The sequence below is a fragment of the Somniosus microcephalus genome, chromosome 2 (assembly GCF_052327205.1).
Source record: "Somniosus microcephalus isolate GS21.2 chromosome 2, FLI_Smic_1.0, whole genome shotgun sequence".
Taxonomy (NCBI): Eukaryota; Metazoa; Chordata; class Chondrichthyes; order Squaliformes; family Somniosidae; genus Somniosus; species Somniosus microcephalus.
In genome coordinates this window covers 1,991,771-2,006,954 of record NC_140988.1, presented here as the reverse complement: position 1 = coordinate 2,006,954, position 15,184 = coordinate 1,991,771, and the positions used below count along the sequence as shown (strand labels likewise).

General features: G+C 46.8%; 1 protein-coding gene across 4 annotated transcripts in view; it reads left to right on the top strand.

Moving 5' to 3' along the window:
• Positions 1 to 11,048, top strand: part of LOC147122484 (clathrin light chain A-like) — an 80,780-nt gene extending 69,732 nt beyond the window's left edge. For all 4 annotated transcript variants that reach the window (XM_086005643.1, XM_086005660.1, XM_086005653.1 and 1 more), the window contains one exon: positions 10,713 to 11,048. In XM_086005643.1, the coding sequence (XP_085861769.1) occupies positions 10,713 to 10,887 (175 nt within the window). In that variant the 3' untranslated portion in view covers positions 10,888 to 11,048. The remainder of the gene's footprint in view (positions 1 to 10,712) is intronic.
• Positions 11,049 to 15,184: the final 4,136 nt, after the last annotated feature.

The window sequence follows — 15,184 nt, the reverse complement described above, 5'->3', positions numbered from 1 at the left end:
TTCTATGTTTCTCATCCGAAAGAGATTACTACCTTTGAGGTCCTGCTGTTTAATTTCCTCCCTAGCCCCTGAAACTCTGACTGTAGGACCTCAACCCTTTTCCTTCCTTCGTAATTGGTTCCAGCATGGATCACGACTTTTCCCCATCCCCTCTCAAAATGTTCTGCACCCTCTCAGTGATGTCCTTCACCCTGGCACCAGGGAGGCAACATACCATGTGAGACTCAGGTCAGCGATTGCAGAAACACTGGGGCCTCCCCCTAATTATCGAACCGCTATGACCACTGCATTTCTACACATTGCTGTGCCCCCCCCCCCCCCCTGTGCAGTCATTTGCCCCACAGTGCCATGAATGTGCTCCCGACTGCACTCCCCCAAGGTGAAAGTCTCAGCCTCCTGTATGCCTTGCACTGACTCCAGCAGCTCCTCAGTCTCAGAAACCCTGAGCTGGAGCTCAAGCAACTGGAGGCATTCTCTGCCACAGCGCTGTTAGGGAGGGTGTTCCAGGATTTTGACAATGAAGGATCGGTGATATACTTCCAAGTCAGGATGATGTGTGACTTGGAGGGGAACTTGGAGGTGGTGGTGTTCCCAAGCGCCTGCTGCCCTTGTCCTTCTAGGTGGTAGAGGGTTTGGGAGGTGCTGTTGAAGAAGCCTTAGCGAGTTGCTGCAGTGCATCTTGTAGATGGTACACACTGCAGCCACGGTACGCCGGTGGTGGAGGGAGTGAATGTTTAAGGTGGTGGATGGGGTGCCAATCAAGCGGGCTGCTTTGTCCTGGATGGTGTCGAGCTTCTTGAGTGTTGTTGGAGCTGCACTCAGCCAGGCAAGTGGAGAGTATTCCATCACACTCCTGACTTGTGCCTTGTAGATGGTGGAAAGGCTTTGGAGAGTCAGGAAGTGAGACACTCGCCGCAGAATACCCAACCTCTGACCTGCTCTTGTAGTCACTGTATTTATGTGGCTGGTCCGGTTAAGTTTCTGGTCAATGGTGACCCCCAGGATGTTGGTGAGATTCGGCAATGGTCATGCCGTTGAATGTCAAGGGCCAGTGGTTAGAGTCTCTCTTGTTGAAGATAGTCATTGCCTGGTACTTATATGGTGTGAATGTTATTTACCATTTATCAGCCCAAGCCTGAATGTCGTCCAAGTCTTGCTGCATGCGGGCATGGACTGCTTCATTATCTGAGGAATTGTGAATGGCGCTGAACACTGCAGTCATCAGTGAACATCCTCATTTCTGACGTTGTGATGGAGGGAAGGTCATTGATGAAGCAACAACAGCAACTTGTATTTAACATAGTAAAACGTTCCAAGGTGCTTCACAGAAGTATTTTAAAACAAAAAATTTGACACTGAGCCACATAAGAAGAAATTAGGGCAGCAGATCAAAAACTTGGTCAAAGAGGTAGGTTTTAAGGAGTGTCTTAAAAGGAGGAAAGAGAAGTAGAGAGGCGGGCAGGTTTAGGCAGGGAATTCCAGAGCTCAGGGCCCAGGCAACAGAAGGCACGGCCACCAAAGGTTGAGCGATTAAAATCAGGGATGCTCAAGAGGCCAGAATTAGAGGAGCGCAGATATCTCAGGGGGTTGTGGGCCTAGGACTGTAGCTCCAATTTGAACCCAGCTCGCCCAGCAGGAACGGGGAGGGCGCGGGTTCAACTCCACCTGTGGGGGGCCCCCGCAATGTTAACTCACCAGTTTCTGTCTATCTGTCAGGCGCCCGGCCCAGAGAAGTGGGGGTATCGTTAAAATCCGACGTCACCGTCTGATGCAGTAATACACGCCCTGTGTAAAATGGCGGTGGCTTTGCCCATTTCCGGAGCAGAACCTGGCGGGATTGGTCTCTGAGCTCCTGAAGCAGTGTGAAAAGGCGCCTCTCATCTGCAGCTCACTGGATCACAGGATTCACCCCTGTGTGACTTGCCAGGAGAGATTCCAGCTTCCCACTCACTACTTCCATATTTTTATGCCATTTACAGCCCTTAGTGAGCTTCCGCTACTTATTAGGAGGAAAAGGAAGAGGATGAAGAGGAAGAGGAGGAGGAGGAAGAGCAACAGTTCTCATCAGAGGGAGACCAGGAGGAAAGAGGATGAGCAGGAGGAGCCTGGACACTGGACAGGAAGCCCTGGTCTCACTGATCTTGAAAAAGGAATGGAGCTCTCAGCTTCTCTTTGACAGGACCATATACCTCCTCAATTGATTCAAAAATTCTGGGCAAACTTTTACACTAGGTAGTAGAACAAGTTAATCACAAATTGTTCATCTGGATCAAAGTGGCCTGATCTGTGGGTGCATTCCTCCAGTACAATATCTGTCAGTGTTTGCAGAATTGTCGCTGCTACTTTCCCTTGCTGCGGGCGGTCTGGACAGAAAGGAGTGGGTATTCTTTGGTGGAAAAGATGGACTTCGACATCTTCACACTCATCTTTCCCCCTCCAGCTTCCTAAAGTGGACATAATACTCCAGTTGGGGTCTAACTAGTGTTTTATAAAAGTTTACCATAACTTTCTTGCTTTTATACTCTATGCCTCTGTTTACAAAGCCAAGGATCCCATATTCCTTCTCAACTTGTCCTGCCATCAAAGACCTGTGTGTGTGTACCCCCTTTAAAATTGTACCGTTTAGTCTATATTGCCTCTCCTCATTCTTCCTACCAAAATGAATCACTTCACACTTCTCTGTGTTAAATTTCATCTGCCATGTGTCTGCCCATTTCACCAGCCTGTCTATGTCCTCCTGAAGCTGGTTACTATCCTCCTCACTGTCTACTACATTTCCATGTCACCCACAAACGTTGAAATTATGCCCTGTATCGCCAAGTCCGGGTCATGAATATATATCAAAGTGCAGTGGGCCTAATACTGATCCCTGGGGAACACCACTGTATAAGAACATAAGAAATAGGAGCAGGAATAGGCCACTTGGCCCCTCGAGCCTGCTCCGCCATTCAATAAGATCATGACTGATCTTGGGCTCAAAGCCACTTCCCTGCCCGCTCCCCATAACCCTTCACTCCCTTATATTGCAAAAATTTGTCTATCTCCACCTTAAATGTATTTAATAACCCAGCCTCCACAGTTCTCTGGGGCAGAGAATTCCACAGATTTACAGCCCTCAGAGAAGAAATTCCTCCTCATCTCAGTTCTAAAAGGGCGACCCTTTATTCTAAAACTGTGCCCCCGCGTTCTAGATTTCCCCACAAGGGGAAACATCCTCTCTGCATCTACCTTGTCGAGCCCCTCAGTATCTTAAATGTTTCAATAAGATCACCTCTCAGTCTTCTAAATTCCAATGAGTATAGGCCCAGCCTGCTCAACCTTTCCTCATAAGTCAACCCCCTCATCTCTGGAATCAACCGAGTGAATCATCTCTGAACTGCTTCCAATGCAAGTATATCCTTCCTTAAATAAGGAGACCAAAACTGTATGCAGTACTCCAGGTGTGGTCTCACCAATACCCTGTACAGTTGTAGCAGGACTTCCCTGCTTTTATACTCCAACCTCCTTGAAATAAAGGCCAACATTCCATTTGCCTTATTGATTACTTGCTGTACCTGCATGCTAACTTTTTATGTTTCATGCACAAGGACCCCCAGGTCCCTCTGAACTGTAGCATTTTGTAATCTCTCTCTCTATTTAAATAATAATTTGCTTTTTTATTTTCCTGCCAAAGTGGATAACCTCGCACTTTCCCACATTATACTCTATCTGCCAAATGTTTGCCCACTCACTTAGCCTGTCTATATCCCTTTGCAGGTTCTTTGAGTCCTCTGCACAACTTGCTTTCCCACCCATCTTTGTATCGTCCGCAAACCTGGCTACATTACACTCAGTCCCTTCATCCAAGTCATTAATGTAGATTGTAAATAGTTGGGGCCCCAGCACCGATCCCTGTGGCACCCCACTAGTTACCGTTTGCCAACCGGAAAATGACCCATTTATTCCGACTCTCCGTTTTCTGTTAGTTAGGTATACTTCCCTCCAGTTTATAAAATAACCGTTCACCACTACTCTCTGCTTTCTGTCCTTTAGCCAATTTTGTATCCATGCAGCCACTGTCTCTAACTACATAGGCTTTAATTTTGCTAACGTGTCTATTATGTGACACTTTATCAAATGTCATTTGAAAGTCCAGATACACAACATCAGCCGCACTGCCCTCATCAACCCCCTCTGTTACTTCATCAAAGAACTCAGTCAAGTTAGTTAAACGCGATTTGCCTTTAACAAATCCGTGCTGGCTTTCATTTATTAACCCATACTTTTCCAAGTGCCAATTAATTTTGTCCTGGATTATTGTCTCTCAAAGTTGGCAGCATCCTCTTCTCTATTGAAGACCGATGCAAAGTTCTCATTTAGTGCCTCAGCCACGCCCTCTGCCGCCACAAGAAGATCTCCTTTTGGTACCTAATCAGCCCCACCCTTCCTTTGACTACCCTTTTACTATTTATATGTTTATAAAAGACTTTTAGGTTCCCTTTTTTGTTACCCGCTAATCTATTCTCATACTCTCTCTTTGCCCCTTTTATTTCCTTTTTCAGTTCTCCCCTGTACTTTCTGTAGTCTCTGTAACTCTTCTGAATTGTGAACCTGATATTTTGGGCTAGAAATTAGCTATAGCCCCGCCAGCTCGCTTGCGCCCAGAATTTACCGCTGGGCACGGAGCCACTCGCGCCCATCGGATATTCAGTTTCAGCGCCCCAAGTCGAGGACGGCCGCTGTTCAAGGGTGTGGCCGCCCCCGCTTGGGGCGCTGAAACTGAATATCGGCGCGCTAGTTGCCGCAGCGCCACCCACAGCGGAGCGGCAGGCTGCGGTACTGCAGGCCTTCCTCCCTCTCTTAAGGGGGAGGAGCCTGCGACAGCCGGAGCCCCGATCGCGAGTGCCGGCAAAAGAGCCCGGCACAACGAGAAGTGCCAGGCTCCCGGAAACCAGCCGGCAATGCCGCGGGGGGGGGTGGGGGGTGGAGGAGGCCGGGGAAGGAGGTGCGGGCAGGCAGCCGCCGAAAAAGCAGCCGGCCGCACCTCCACCTTAAAGCGCCCCACTAAGGCTGCAGTACGGACCCGGTCTCTGAATGTTATTAGCGGCCGCCACGGAAGAGGCGGCCGCTACTGAAGATGGGGGTCGGGCCGGTGCGGAACCGGGGCACTGCGCACACCAATGACGTCATCGGTGGCGGCGCAGTGCTACCGGCTACCGCCGCAATTAGTGCATCACTGAATTTAGCCCGAAGTTTCCAGACTGGCGCAGAAGCCCTCTTTGGGCGGTAACTGGGCGCAAAGCCCGCTGAATTTCTAGGCCTTTGTGTTTAATTTTAATCTCTCTATCTTCACTCTTCCAGGGAGCTCTAGCTTTGGATGCCCTTCCTTTCCCCCTCATGGCAATGTGTCTAGTCTGTACCCGAATTACCTCCTCTTTGTACAATTACTGTTTTACCTGCCAATCTTTGTTTCTAATACAACTGGGCCAGATCCCTTTTCAGCTCACTGAAATACTGACTACCTCACAGTAACAGAAGGGGTAATGTTCATGGACGAAAGTTCTGGTGAAGGGTCATCGAGCTGAAACGTTAACTCTGTTTCTCTCTCCACAGATGCTGCCTGACCTGCGGAGTATCTCCAGCATTGTCTGTTTTTATTTCAGATTTCCAGCATCTGCAGTATTTTGCTTTTGCTGTAATGTTAATGGAGTTTGTTTCCCCAGTGAGAGCTGTGCTATTTGGGGAATGTGGGCGTGGGTAAAGCAGATTAGCAGTAAAATTCTCTCACACACAACTTGTACATTTCTGTCAATCTAACCCCTCCCCATTTGTGAAGTTAATGGCCCGTATTTTCCAATCGGAAGCTTCCTGCGTGTGGAGGCCGCCGATCTGGAAAAAATCTACGCCCTTTCCTGAGGGCTCCCGAGGTCCGGACATTTCCGCTCCTGGGCCTCTCCACTACGAAATGCGCAGGGCCCAGGTATCTCGGGGGCGCATGCCATGGGGATCCAATGAAAGAAGGGAATCTCCCTTCATACAGCTTAGACATGTCAAAAGTATGAATGGGGATCACTGAAAAAACACATCAAAACATTAAATCATTTTTTAAAAATCACATTTTTAAAATTAGTTCAAATTACATTAAATTACATTTTAAACAAAATTTAATTTTGAGAAAAAAATTAAAGTTTTTTACGGGGCTAAAAATAAACTTTTTTTTTTTAAAAAGTATTTTTTAATTATAAATGAGTGGGGGGAAAAAAATTACTTTTTTACTTTTTTAAACTCTTATGCTGGTAAAAGCATGCCTTACGCAGGCTTTTACCAGACGTAAGATTTTTAAAGGTTTTCAGCGGGCGGAGGTACTGCAGAAAGCGGAACTCTCCCCCTGCAGAGGCCCCTCTCCAGGGCGGGCATGCGATCTGTGAAGAGGATTCTTGACAGATCAGAAGTGCCGGTTTTCAGCGCATGCACTTTGCATGCCTGAAACGGGCACTTGCGAGGTCCCTACGGGTGCATACACAGCTCGTACACACCCATAGGCATCGGAAAATATAGGCCATTATGTTTTTCTAGACAGCTATGACAATTATGTCACAATATGACCTCAGAAAAATTAATGATCTAATTTTGTACACATCCTGAATCTGCACAAGATCCTGATTGTGTAACTCTGACACAAACCTGCAACATCAGCACTAGATCCTTGTCGGCAGCTATTTTCTAACATCATAGAAAACATAGAAGATAGGAGCAGGAGTAGGCCATTCGGCCCCTCGAGCTTGCTCCGCCATTCAATGAGATCATGGCTGATCATCCAAACTCAGTACCCTGTCCCTGCCTTCTCCCCATATCCCTTGATCCCTTTAGCCTTAAGAAATATATCTAACTCCTTCTTGAATATATTTAATGAATTGGCCTCCACTGCCTTCTGTGGTAGAGAATTCCACAGGTTCACCACTCTCTGGGTGAAGAAATTCCTCCTCATCTCTGTCCTAAATGGCTTACCCCTTACCCTTAGACTGTGACCCCTGGTTCTGGACTCCCTGACCATCGGGAACATCCTTCCTGCATCACAAGACAATGGTGGCTCTTTTGTGAATTTTCTCAATATCATGGACATGGATCTAGCCCACATCTAAAGCCTGAATCATGCCACATGCTAAATCGTGTGAGACTGCAGTTGGATTCCTCTATCAGAGGAGACCTCTTTACTTGTTTGCTTCAATGCACGGACAGAGATTCACTCTCCCAGAGCTATTGTTTAATGTTAAAAGAAAGCAACATACCTTCAGAAGACTCAATATTAAGTTTATCAAAGGTCCAGGAAAGAAAAAAGAATTAAGTTCCATTTATCTCCAGAACCTTTCATGATCACAGTGTGACCCAAAGTGCTTCACAGCCTATGGAGTAATTTTTTCAAAGCATGGTCACTGTTTAATGCAGGGAGACGTAAGAACATACAAAAAAGACCAGCTGTCCCATCAAGCCCGTCAGTATTGAATGAACAGAAATTTCCTCCAATTAACTATTGGAAAGACTGAAGCCATTGTCTTTGGTCCCTGCCACCAACTCCATTCCTCTTCCTAACATCTGTCTGAGGCTGAACTGGACTGTTCACAACCTTGGTGTCATATTTGACCGAGTTGAGTTTCTGACCCCGTATCCTGTCCATCACCAAGACCGCCTATTTCCACCTCCGTAACATCGCCCGTCTCCGCCCCTGCCTCAGCTCATCTGCTGCTGAAACCCTCATCCATGCCTTTGTTACCTCTAGACTCCTGGCCAGCTTCCCATCTTCCTCCCTCTGAAAACTTGAGCTCACCCAAAACTCGGCTGCCCATGTCCTAACTCGCACCAAGTCCTGTTCACCCATCACCCCAGTGCTCACTGACCTACATTGGCTCCCAGTCCAGCAACGCCTCTATTTTAAAATTATCATCCTAATGTTCAAATCCTTCAATGGCCTCTCCCCTCCCTATCTCTGTAACCTCCTCCAGCCCTACGACCCTCTCTGTGTTCCTCCGATTCCAGCCTCTTGCGCATCCCCGATTTCCATCGCCCCACCTTTGGTGGCCGTGCCTTCAGCTGCCTGGACCCCGAGCTCTGGAATTCCCTCCCTAAACCTCTCCGCCTCTCTCTCCTCCTTTAAGACCCTCCTTAAAACCGACCTCTTTGAACAAGCTTTTGGTCACCTGTCCTAATATCTCCTTATGTGGCTCGGAGTCAAATTCTGTTTGATAATCGCTCCTGTGAAGCACCCTGGGACGTTTTACTGTGTTAAAGGTGCTATATAAATGTAAGTTGTTGTTGTTGCCTTGCACTCATGATAGTTGGAATATCACGGTCAGCCTCTTCCCATCCTCGCAGCCGTGTAATATCCAGGGAGAGGCAAAAAAAAGATAAAAACCCAATAATGGAAAAAAATACCCTGGGAACCTCCTCTCCAACCCCCTCAGGTCCAGGAAAGCACACGGACCCAACAGAACAACCCCCCCCTCCCCCCCCAACCACCTAGTATTTTCAAACGCAGTTGGACAACAGCCTGGAGTTTCAATCCTCTTAGTGAGAAGGACAGGCAGTGCGAGGTGGGCTAAACTAGAGCACACGTCACAGCAATTGGCTTCATTACACTTGGAATTGGATTAGGACCCAACTGCTGAGTCAGAAAGGTAGCGGTTCTGAATTGGAGTGCCCAGATTCAAGCTTTGACTAATGGGGGGAGCAGATCAGGAACTTGGGCGTAGAGGTCAGTGTGACCCACAGGACTTTGTGACCATTAACTTTAGCTGATAGGCCTCCCAGTGCCCCGCTTATGCTGAGAAATTGGGAACTGTGGAGGAGCCGAGAGATTTAAGGGTCCAAATATAAAAATCACTAAAAGCTGGTGGACAGGAACAAAATGTAATTTACAAAGTTAATGGAATGTTGGCCTTTATCTTAAGGGGGCTGGAATACAAGGCGGTGGAAGTTATGTTACGGTTATGTAAAGCTCTGGTTAGACCCCGTCTGGAGTCAGTGTTCAGTTCTGGGCCCCGCCCCTCAGGAAGGATATATTGTCCTCGGAGGGGGAGCAGCGCAGATTCACCAGAATGATACCGGGGCTAAAAGGGTTAAATTCCGAGGCCAGGTTGCACAGACTGGGCTTGTATTCCCTCGAGTTTAGAAGATTAAGGGGTGATTTAATCGAGGTGTTTGAGATGATTAAAGGATTCGACAGGGTCGATAGAGAAACTATTTCCTCTGGTGGGGGGAGTCCAGAACAAGGGGGGCAGAACCTTAAAATTAGAGCCCGGCCGTTCAGGGGTGATGTCAGGAAGCACTTCTTCACACAAAGTGGGGTGGAAATCTGGAACTCTCTCCCCCCCCCCCCCCGCCCAAAAGCTGTTGAGGCTGGGGGTCAATTGAAAATTTCAAAACTGAGATTGATAGATTTTTGTTGGGTAAGGGTATCGAGGGTTATGGAACCAAGGCGGGTAGATGGGGTTAAGATACAAGCTCGAGGGGCTGAATGGCCTCCTCCTGTTCCTATGATTATAACATTTACTCTACACACCCAAACCCACTTTGCACTGAGGCAAAACTAGCAGAATAACAGCAGTGTAAAATGTACGGATGGTCATAGCTCTGTATTCAAGGGGTGAATGTCATCCCAGCAGGGAGCAGCACTCACAGGGAGTGTAGGGAGGGAAATAGTGGGCAAGCAACATGTGAATGAACTGATTGTAGGATGTGCAGATCCAGTTTCCCAAAGATGTGCTGTCTGCAAGTCACAGAATGGACCTCTCGTGCCCTGCATGGCTTTATAGTGCTGTGGGATCTTTTACGTGCACCTGAGAGAACAGACGGGGCCATGCTTTAACGTCTCATCCAAAAGGCGGCACCTCTGACAGTGCAGCGCTCCCTCAGTACTGCCCATCCGACAGTGCAGCACTCCCTCAGTACTGCCCCTCCGACAGTGCAGCGCTCCCTCCGTACTGCCCGTCTGACAGTGCAGCACTCCCCCAGTACTGCCCCTCCGACAGTGCAACTCGCCCTCAGTACTGCCCCTCCGACAGTGCAGCGCTCCCTCAGTACTGCCCCTCCGACAGTGCGGCACTCCCTCAGTATTGCCCATCCGACAGTGCGGCGCTCCCTCAGTACTGCCCCTCCGACAGTGCAGCGCTCCCTCAGTACTGCCCCTCCGACAGTGCAGCGCTCCCTCAGTACTGCCCCTCCGACAGTGCAGCGCTCCCTCAGTACTGCCCCTACGACAGTGCAACGCTCCCTCAGTACTGCCCCTCCGACAGTGCAGCACTCCCTCAGTACTGCCCCTCCGACAGTGCAGCGCTCCCTCAGTACTGCCCCTCCGACAGTGCAGCACTCCCTCAGTACTGCACTGGAGTGTCAGCCTAGATTTGTGTGCTCAAGTCCCTGGAGTGGGACTTGAACCCACAACTGAGACTATCATGGATTCAGAGTTATACTGATTAGCTCAACTCGACGTAATGGGGAGCGGGTTAAACCAAGGAATGCTCGATAGAGTTGCTGCCAAATACATGTATCTATAAATCTGCCACATCACTGCGCATGTTATTTAAATAGTTTAATATAAACTAGAATTTAAAAAAGACAGCAGGAGAACTGCTTTTTATTAATAGCATGTGAAATCCTTTGTATAATCCTATTCTGGGTTTGATATAAGATGTAACGAAACAGGAATTCAATTGTTGTCATTTCTCATCCTGCTTTAGGGCAGCTGACCACCCAGATGTGAGTGAAGATCAGGAGCTTGGTTCGGGATCTGAGTGGGAACGCGTGTTACACCTGTGTGATTTGAATTCCAAAACCAGCAAACCGTCCAAAGACGTATCGCGGATGCGATCCGTTCTCGTCTCCCTCAGCCAGGTGCCCGTGGTTCTAAAGTGAACACAGAACAGCCAGGCTTGTGTTTCTAATTCTAATCAGCGGATTCACCCTCCGAGAAATATTCCGTGTAAATTCTGAGTTGTGTGGGATGGATTGCTACTGTTGAAATATACTGCCTGTGATTCTTTACTCCTTCCAGATTAAAACTTAGTGGAAGAGGAGTGTGTCTAGGAAATGTGCTTTGTCAACACGGAGCAGTTGCTGTTTGCTTTGTGTGCACTAGTTCGTGTTTTTATTGGTTGTGTTTGCTGGACCGCAGTACAAGACGTTCCAATACTGTAAATATGAGCAAAACTAAATTATAAATCTACCATAACACTGCCGACGAATAAAATGTATCAAGTCCATAAGAGAGTGAAGTGTTTTGTTAATTGCAAAAGCATTTAAACATCACCTTGCTTCAGTGTTAGCACTCTCGCTTCCGAGCCGGGAGGTTGTGGCTTTAAGGGCGACTACAGGCTCTGGATTAACGCTTCCCGGGGAGTCAGAGATCACTGTTCAGGTCAGATGTTAAACTGAGGTCCAGTCTCCCTGCTGAGGCGGGAGTTCAGGATCTCACACATGGCGCTATGAAAATAATACTTCACCCGATGTCCTGGCCAAAACATTTCTCCCCCTAACAACATCACCAAAAACAGACTACTCCCTGTGGGCTGTGCACACGTTGGCTGCTGTGTTTATCTGCACAACAGTGACTGAACTTAAAAAAAAGTAATTAGTTGGATGTGAAAGCACTTTAAGATGTCCTGAAAAGTTACTATATAAATGAGTTCTCGGGCTCATTTTAACTTTTACCAGTGGGAGAAAATGAATGCTAATAACACCGTTCCACACCAACAACTTGTATTTATATAGCACCTTTAACGTAGTAAAACGTCCCAAGGCGCTTCACAGGAGCGATAGAAGACAAAACATTTAACACCGAGCCACATAAGGAGAAATTAGGGCAGGTGACCAAAAGCTTGGTCAAAGAGGTAGGTTTTAAGGAGCGTCTTAAAGGAGTAGAGAGAGGTAGCGAGGCGGAGAGGTTTAGGGAGAGAATTCCAGAGCTTAGGGCCTCGGCAACAGAAGGTACGGCCACCAATGCTGGAGCGATTATAATCAGGGATGCTCAAGAGGAAGAATTAGAGGAGCGCAGATATCTCGGGGAGATTGTGGGGCTGAAGGAGATTACAGAGATAGGGAGGGGCGAGGCCATGGAGGGATTTGAAAACAAAAGAACATAAGAATTAGGAGCAGGAGTCGGCCAATCGGCCCCTCGAGCCTGCTCCGCCATTCAATAAGATCATGGCTGATCTGATCCTAACCTCAAATCTACTTTCACTCTCCATCCCACCCGAACTCATGTGATCTCCCGGGAGAGGTGAAAAACCAGATAAAAAACCCAATGGCCAATTTGGGAGAAAAAATCTGGGAAATTCCTCTCCGACCCATCTAGGCGATCGAAACTCGTCCAGGAGATCACTCTGTCCCTGTATTTCCTGCAGTACTTACCTTCTGTAAGAGGTGATCTCCACCCCAGCCAGGAACAGGCCCAATTTACTCTTGAAGGACTCCTAGCTGGCAGCCTGTTCCCGAGGTCTCCACTAATCCCTGTGAATAGAACCATCTCCCGAAATCTAACAGAATTAGAACACAAGTAGTAGGAGCAGGACCAGGCTACACGGTCCCTAGGCCCGCTCCGCCACCCACAGGGCCATGACCGATCAGAACCTAGCCTCATGTCCGATTTCCTACCCGCTCCCCGTAACCCCTAATTCCCCTTACTTCTAGGAAACTGTCTATTTCTGTTTTAAATTTATTTAATGATGTAGCTTCCACAGCTCTCTGGAGCAGCAAATTCCACAGACCTACCACCCTCTGAGTGAAGAAGTTTCTCCTCATCTCAGTTTTGAAAGAGCAGCCCCTTATTCTAAGATTATGCCCCCTAGTTCTAGTTTCACCCATCATTGGAAACATCCTCACCGCATTCACCCGATCAAGCCCCTTCACAATCTTATATGTTTCAATAAGATCGCCTCTCATTCTTCTGAACTCCAATGAGTAGAGTCCCAATCTACTCAACCTCTCCTCATATATCAACCCCCTCACCCCCGGGATTAACCGAGTGAACCTTCTTTGTACTGACTCGAGAGCAAGTATGTCTTTTCTTAAGTATGGACACCAAAACTGTATGCAGTATTCCAGGTGTGGTCTCACCAATACCTTGTACAACTGCAGCAATACCTCCCTGTTTTTATATTCCATCCCCCTAGCAATAAAAGCCAACATTCCATTGGCCTTCTTGATCACCTGCTGCACCTGCATACTAACTTTTTGTGTTTCGTGCACCAGGACCCCCAGATCCCTTTGTACTGCAGTACTTTCCAGTTTCTTGCCATTAAGATAATAACTTGCTCTATGATTTTTCCTGCCAAAGTGCATAACCTCACACTTTCCAGTATTATATTCCATCTGCCAAATCTCTGCCCACTTACTTAGCCTGTCTATGTCCCTTTGCAGGTTTTTTATGTCCTCCTCACTCACTACTTTCCCTCCCATCTTTGTATCATCTGCAAACTTTGATATGTTACACTCGGTCCCTTCCTCCAAATCGTTAATATAGATTGTAAAGAGTTGGGGTCCCAGCACTGACCCCTGCGGAACACCACTAGTTACTGATTGCCAGTCTGAGAATGAACCATTTATACCAACTCTCTGCTTTCTATTAGATAGCCAATCCTCCACCCATGCCAGAATATTACCCCCAATCCCGTGATTTATAATCTTGAGCAATAATCTTTTATGTGGCACCTTGTCAAATGTCTTTTGGAAGTCTAAATACACTACGTCTACTGGTTCCCCTTTATCCACCCTGTATGTTACGTCCTCAAAGAACTCAAGCAAATTTGTCAAACATGACTTCCCCTTCGTAAAACCATGCTGACTTTGTCCTATTAAATTACGTTTATCCAAATGTCCCATTACTGTCTCCTTAATAATGGACCCTAAAATTTTACCAACCACAGATGTTAGGCTAACTGGTCTATAGTTTCCAGCCTTCTGTCTACTACCCTTTTTAAATAAGGGTGTTACATTAGCAGTTTTCCAATCTGCCGGGACCTTTGTTGAGTCCAGGGAGTTTTGGAAAATTATTACCAATGCATCCACAATCCCTACCGCCACTTCTCTCAAGACCCTAGGATGTAAGCCATCAGGTCCAGGGGATTTATCCGCCTTAAGTCCCATTATTTTACTGAGTACTACTTCCTTAGTGATTGTAACCGTATTTAGCTCCTCCCCCCCCAGAGCCCCCTGTTTGTCCAGTGTTGGGATATTCTTAGTGTCTTCTACTGCAAAGACTGATACAAAATAGTTGTTCAGCGTTTTTGCCATCTCCATGTTTCCCACCATTAATTTCCCGGTCTCATCCTCTAAGGGACCAACATTTACTTTAGCCACCCTTTTTCTTTTTATATAACTGTAGAAACTCTTGCTATCTGTTTTTATATTTTTTGCTAATTTACTTTCATAATCCATCTTCCCTTTCTTAATCAATCTTTTCGTTATTTTTTGCTGTCTTTTAAAGACTTCCCAATCTTCTATCCTCCCACTAGATTTGGCTACCTTATATGCCCTTGTTTTTAGTCGGATACTATCCTTTATTACTTTACTTAGCCACGGATGGCTGTCTTTTCTTTTACACCCTTTTTTCCTCAGTGGAATATATTTTTCTTGAAAGTTGTAAAATAACTCCTTGAATGTACACCACTGATCATGTACCGTCTTACCCTTTAATCTATTTTCCCAGTCCACTCTACTCAATTCCGCTCTCATACCTTCATAGTCTCCTTTATTCAAGCTCAGTACATTTGTTTGAGATCCAACCTTCTCACCCTCTAATTGAATATGGAATTCAACCATGTTATGGTCACTCATTCCAAGGGGATCCTTTACCAGGACATTTTTAATTAATCCTGTCTCATTACACAGGACCAGATCTAAGGTTGTTTGCCCCCTGGTCGGTTCAGTTACATACTGCTCAAGAAACCCATCCCTAATACACTCAATGAACTCTTCCTCAAGGCTGCCCTGCCCAATTTGATTTGTTCAGTTAATATGAAAGTTAAAATCCCCCATAATTATAGCTGTTCCCTTATTACAAGTCCCAACTATTTCCTGATCATACTCCGTCCAACAGAGTTGCCACTGTTAGGAGGCCTATAGACTACGCCCGCCAGTGTATTTTTCCCCTTATTATTCCTTATCTCCACCCAAACTGTTTCATTATCCTGATCCTTTGACCCAATATCATTTC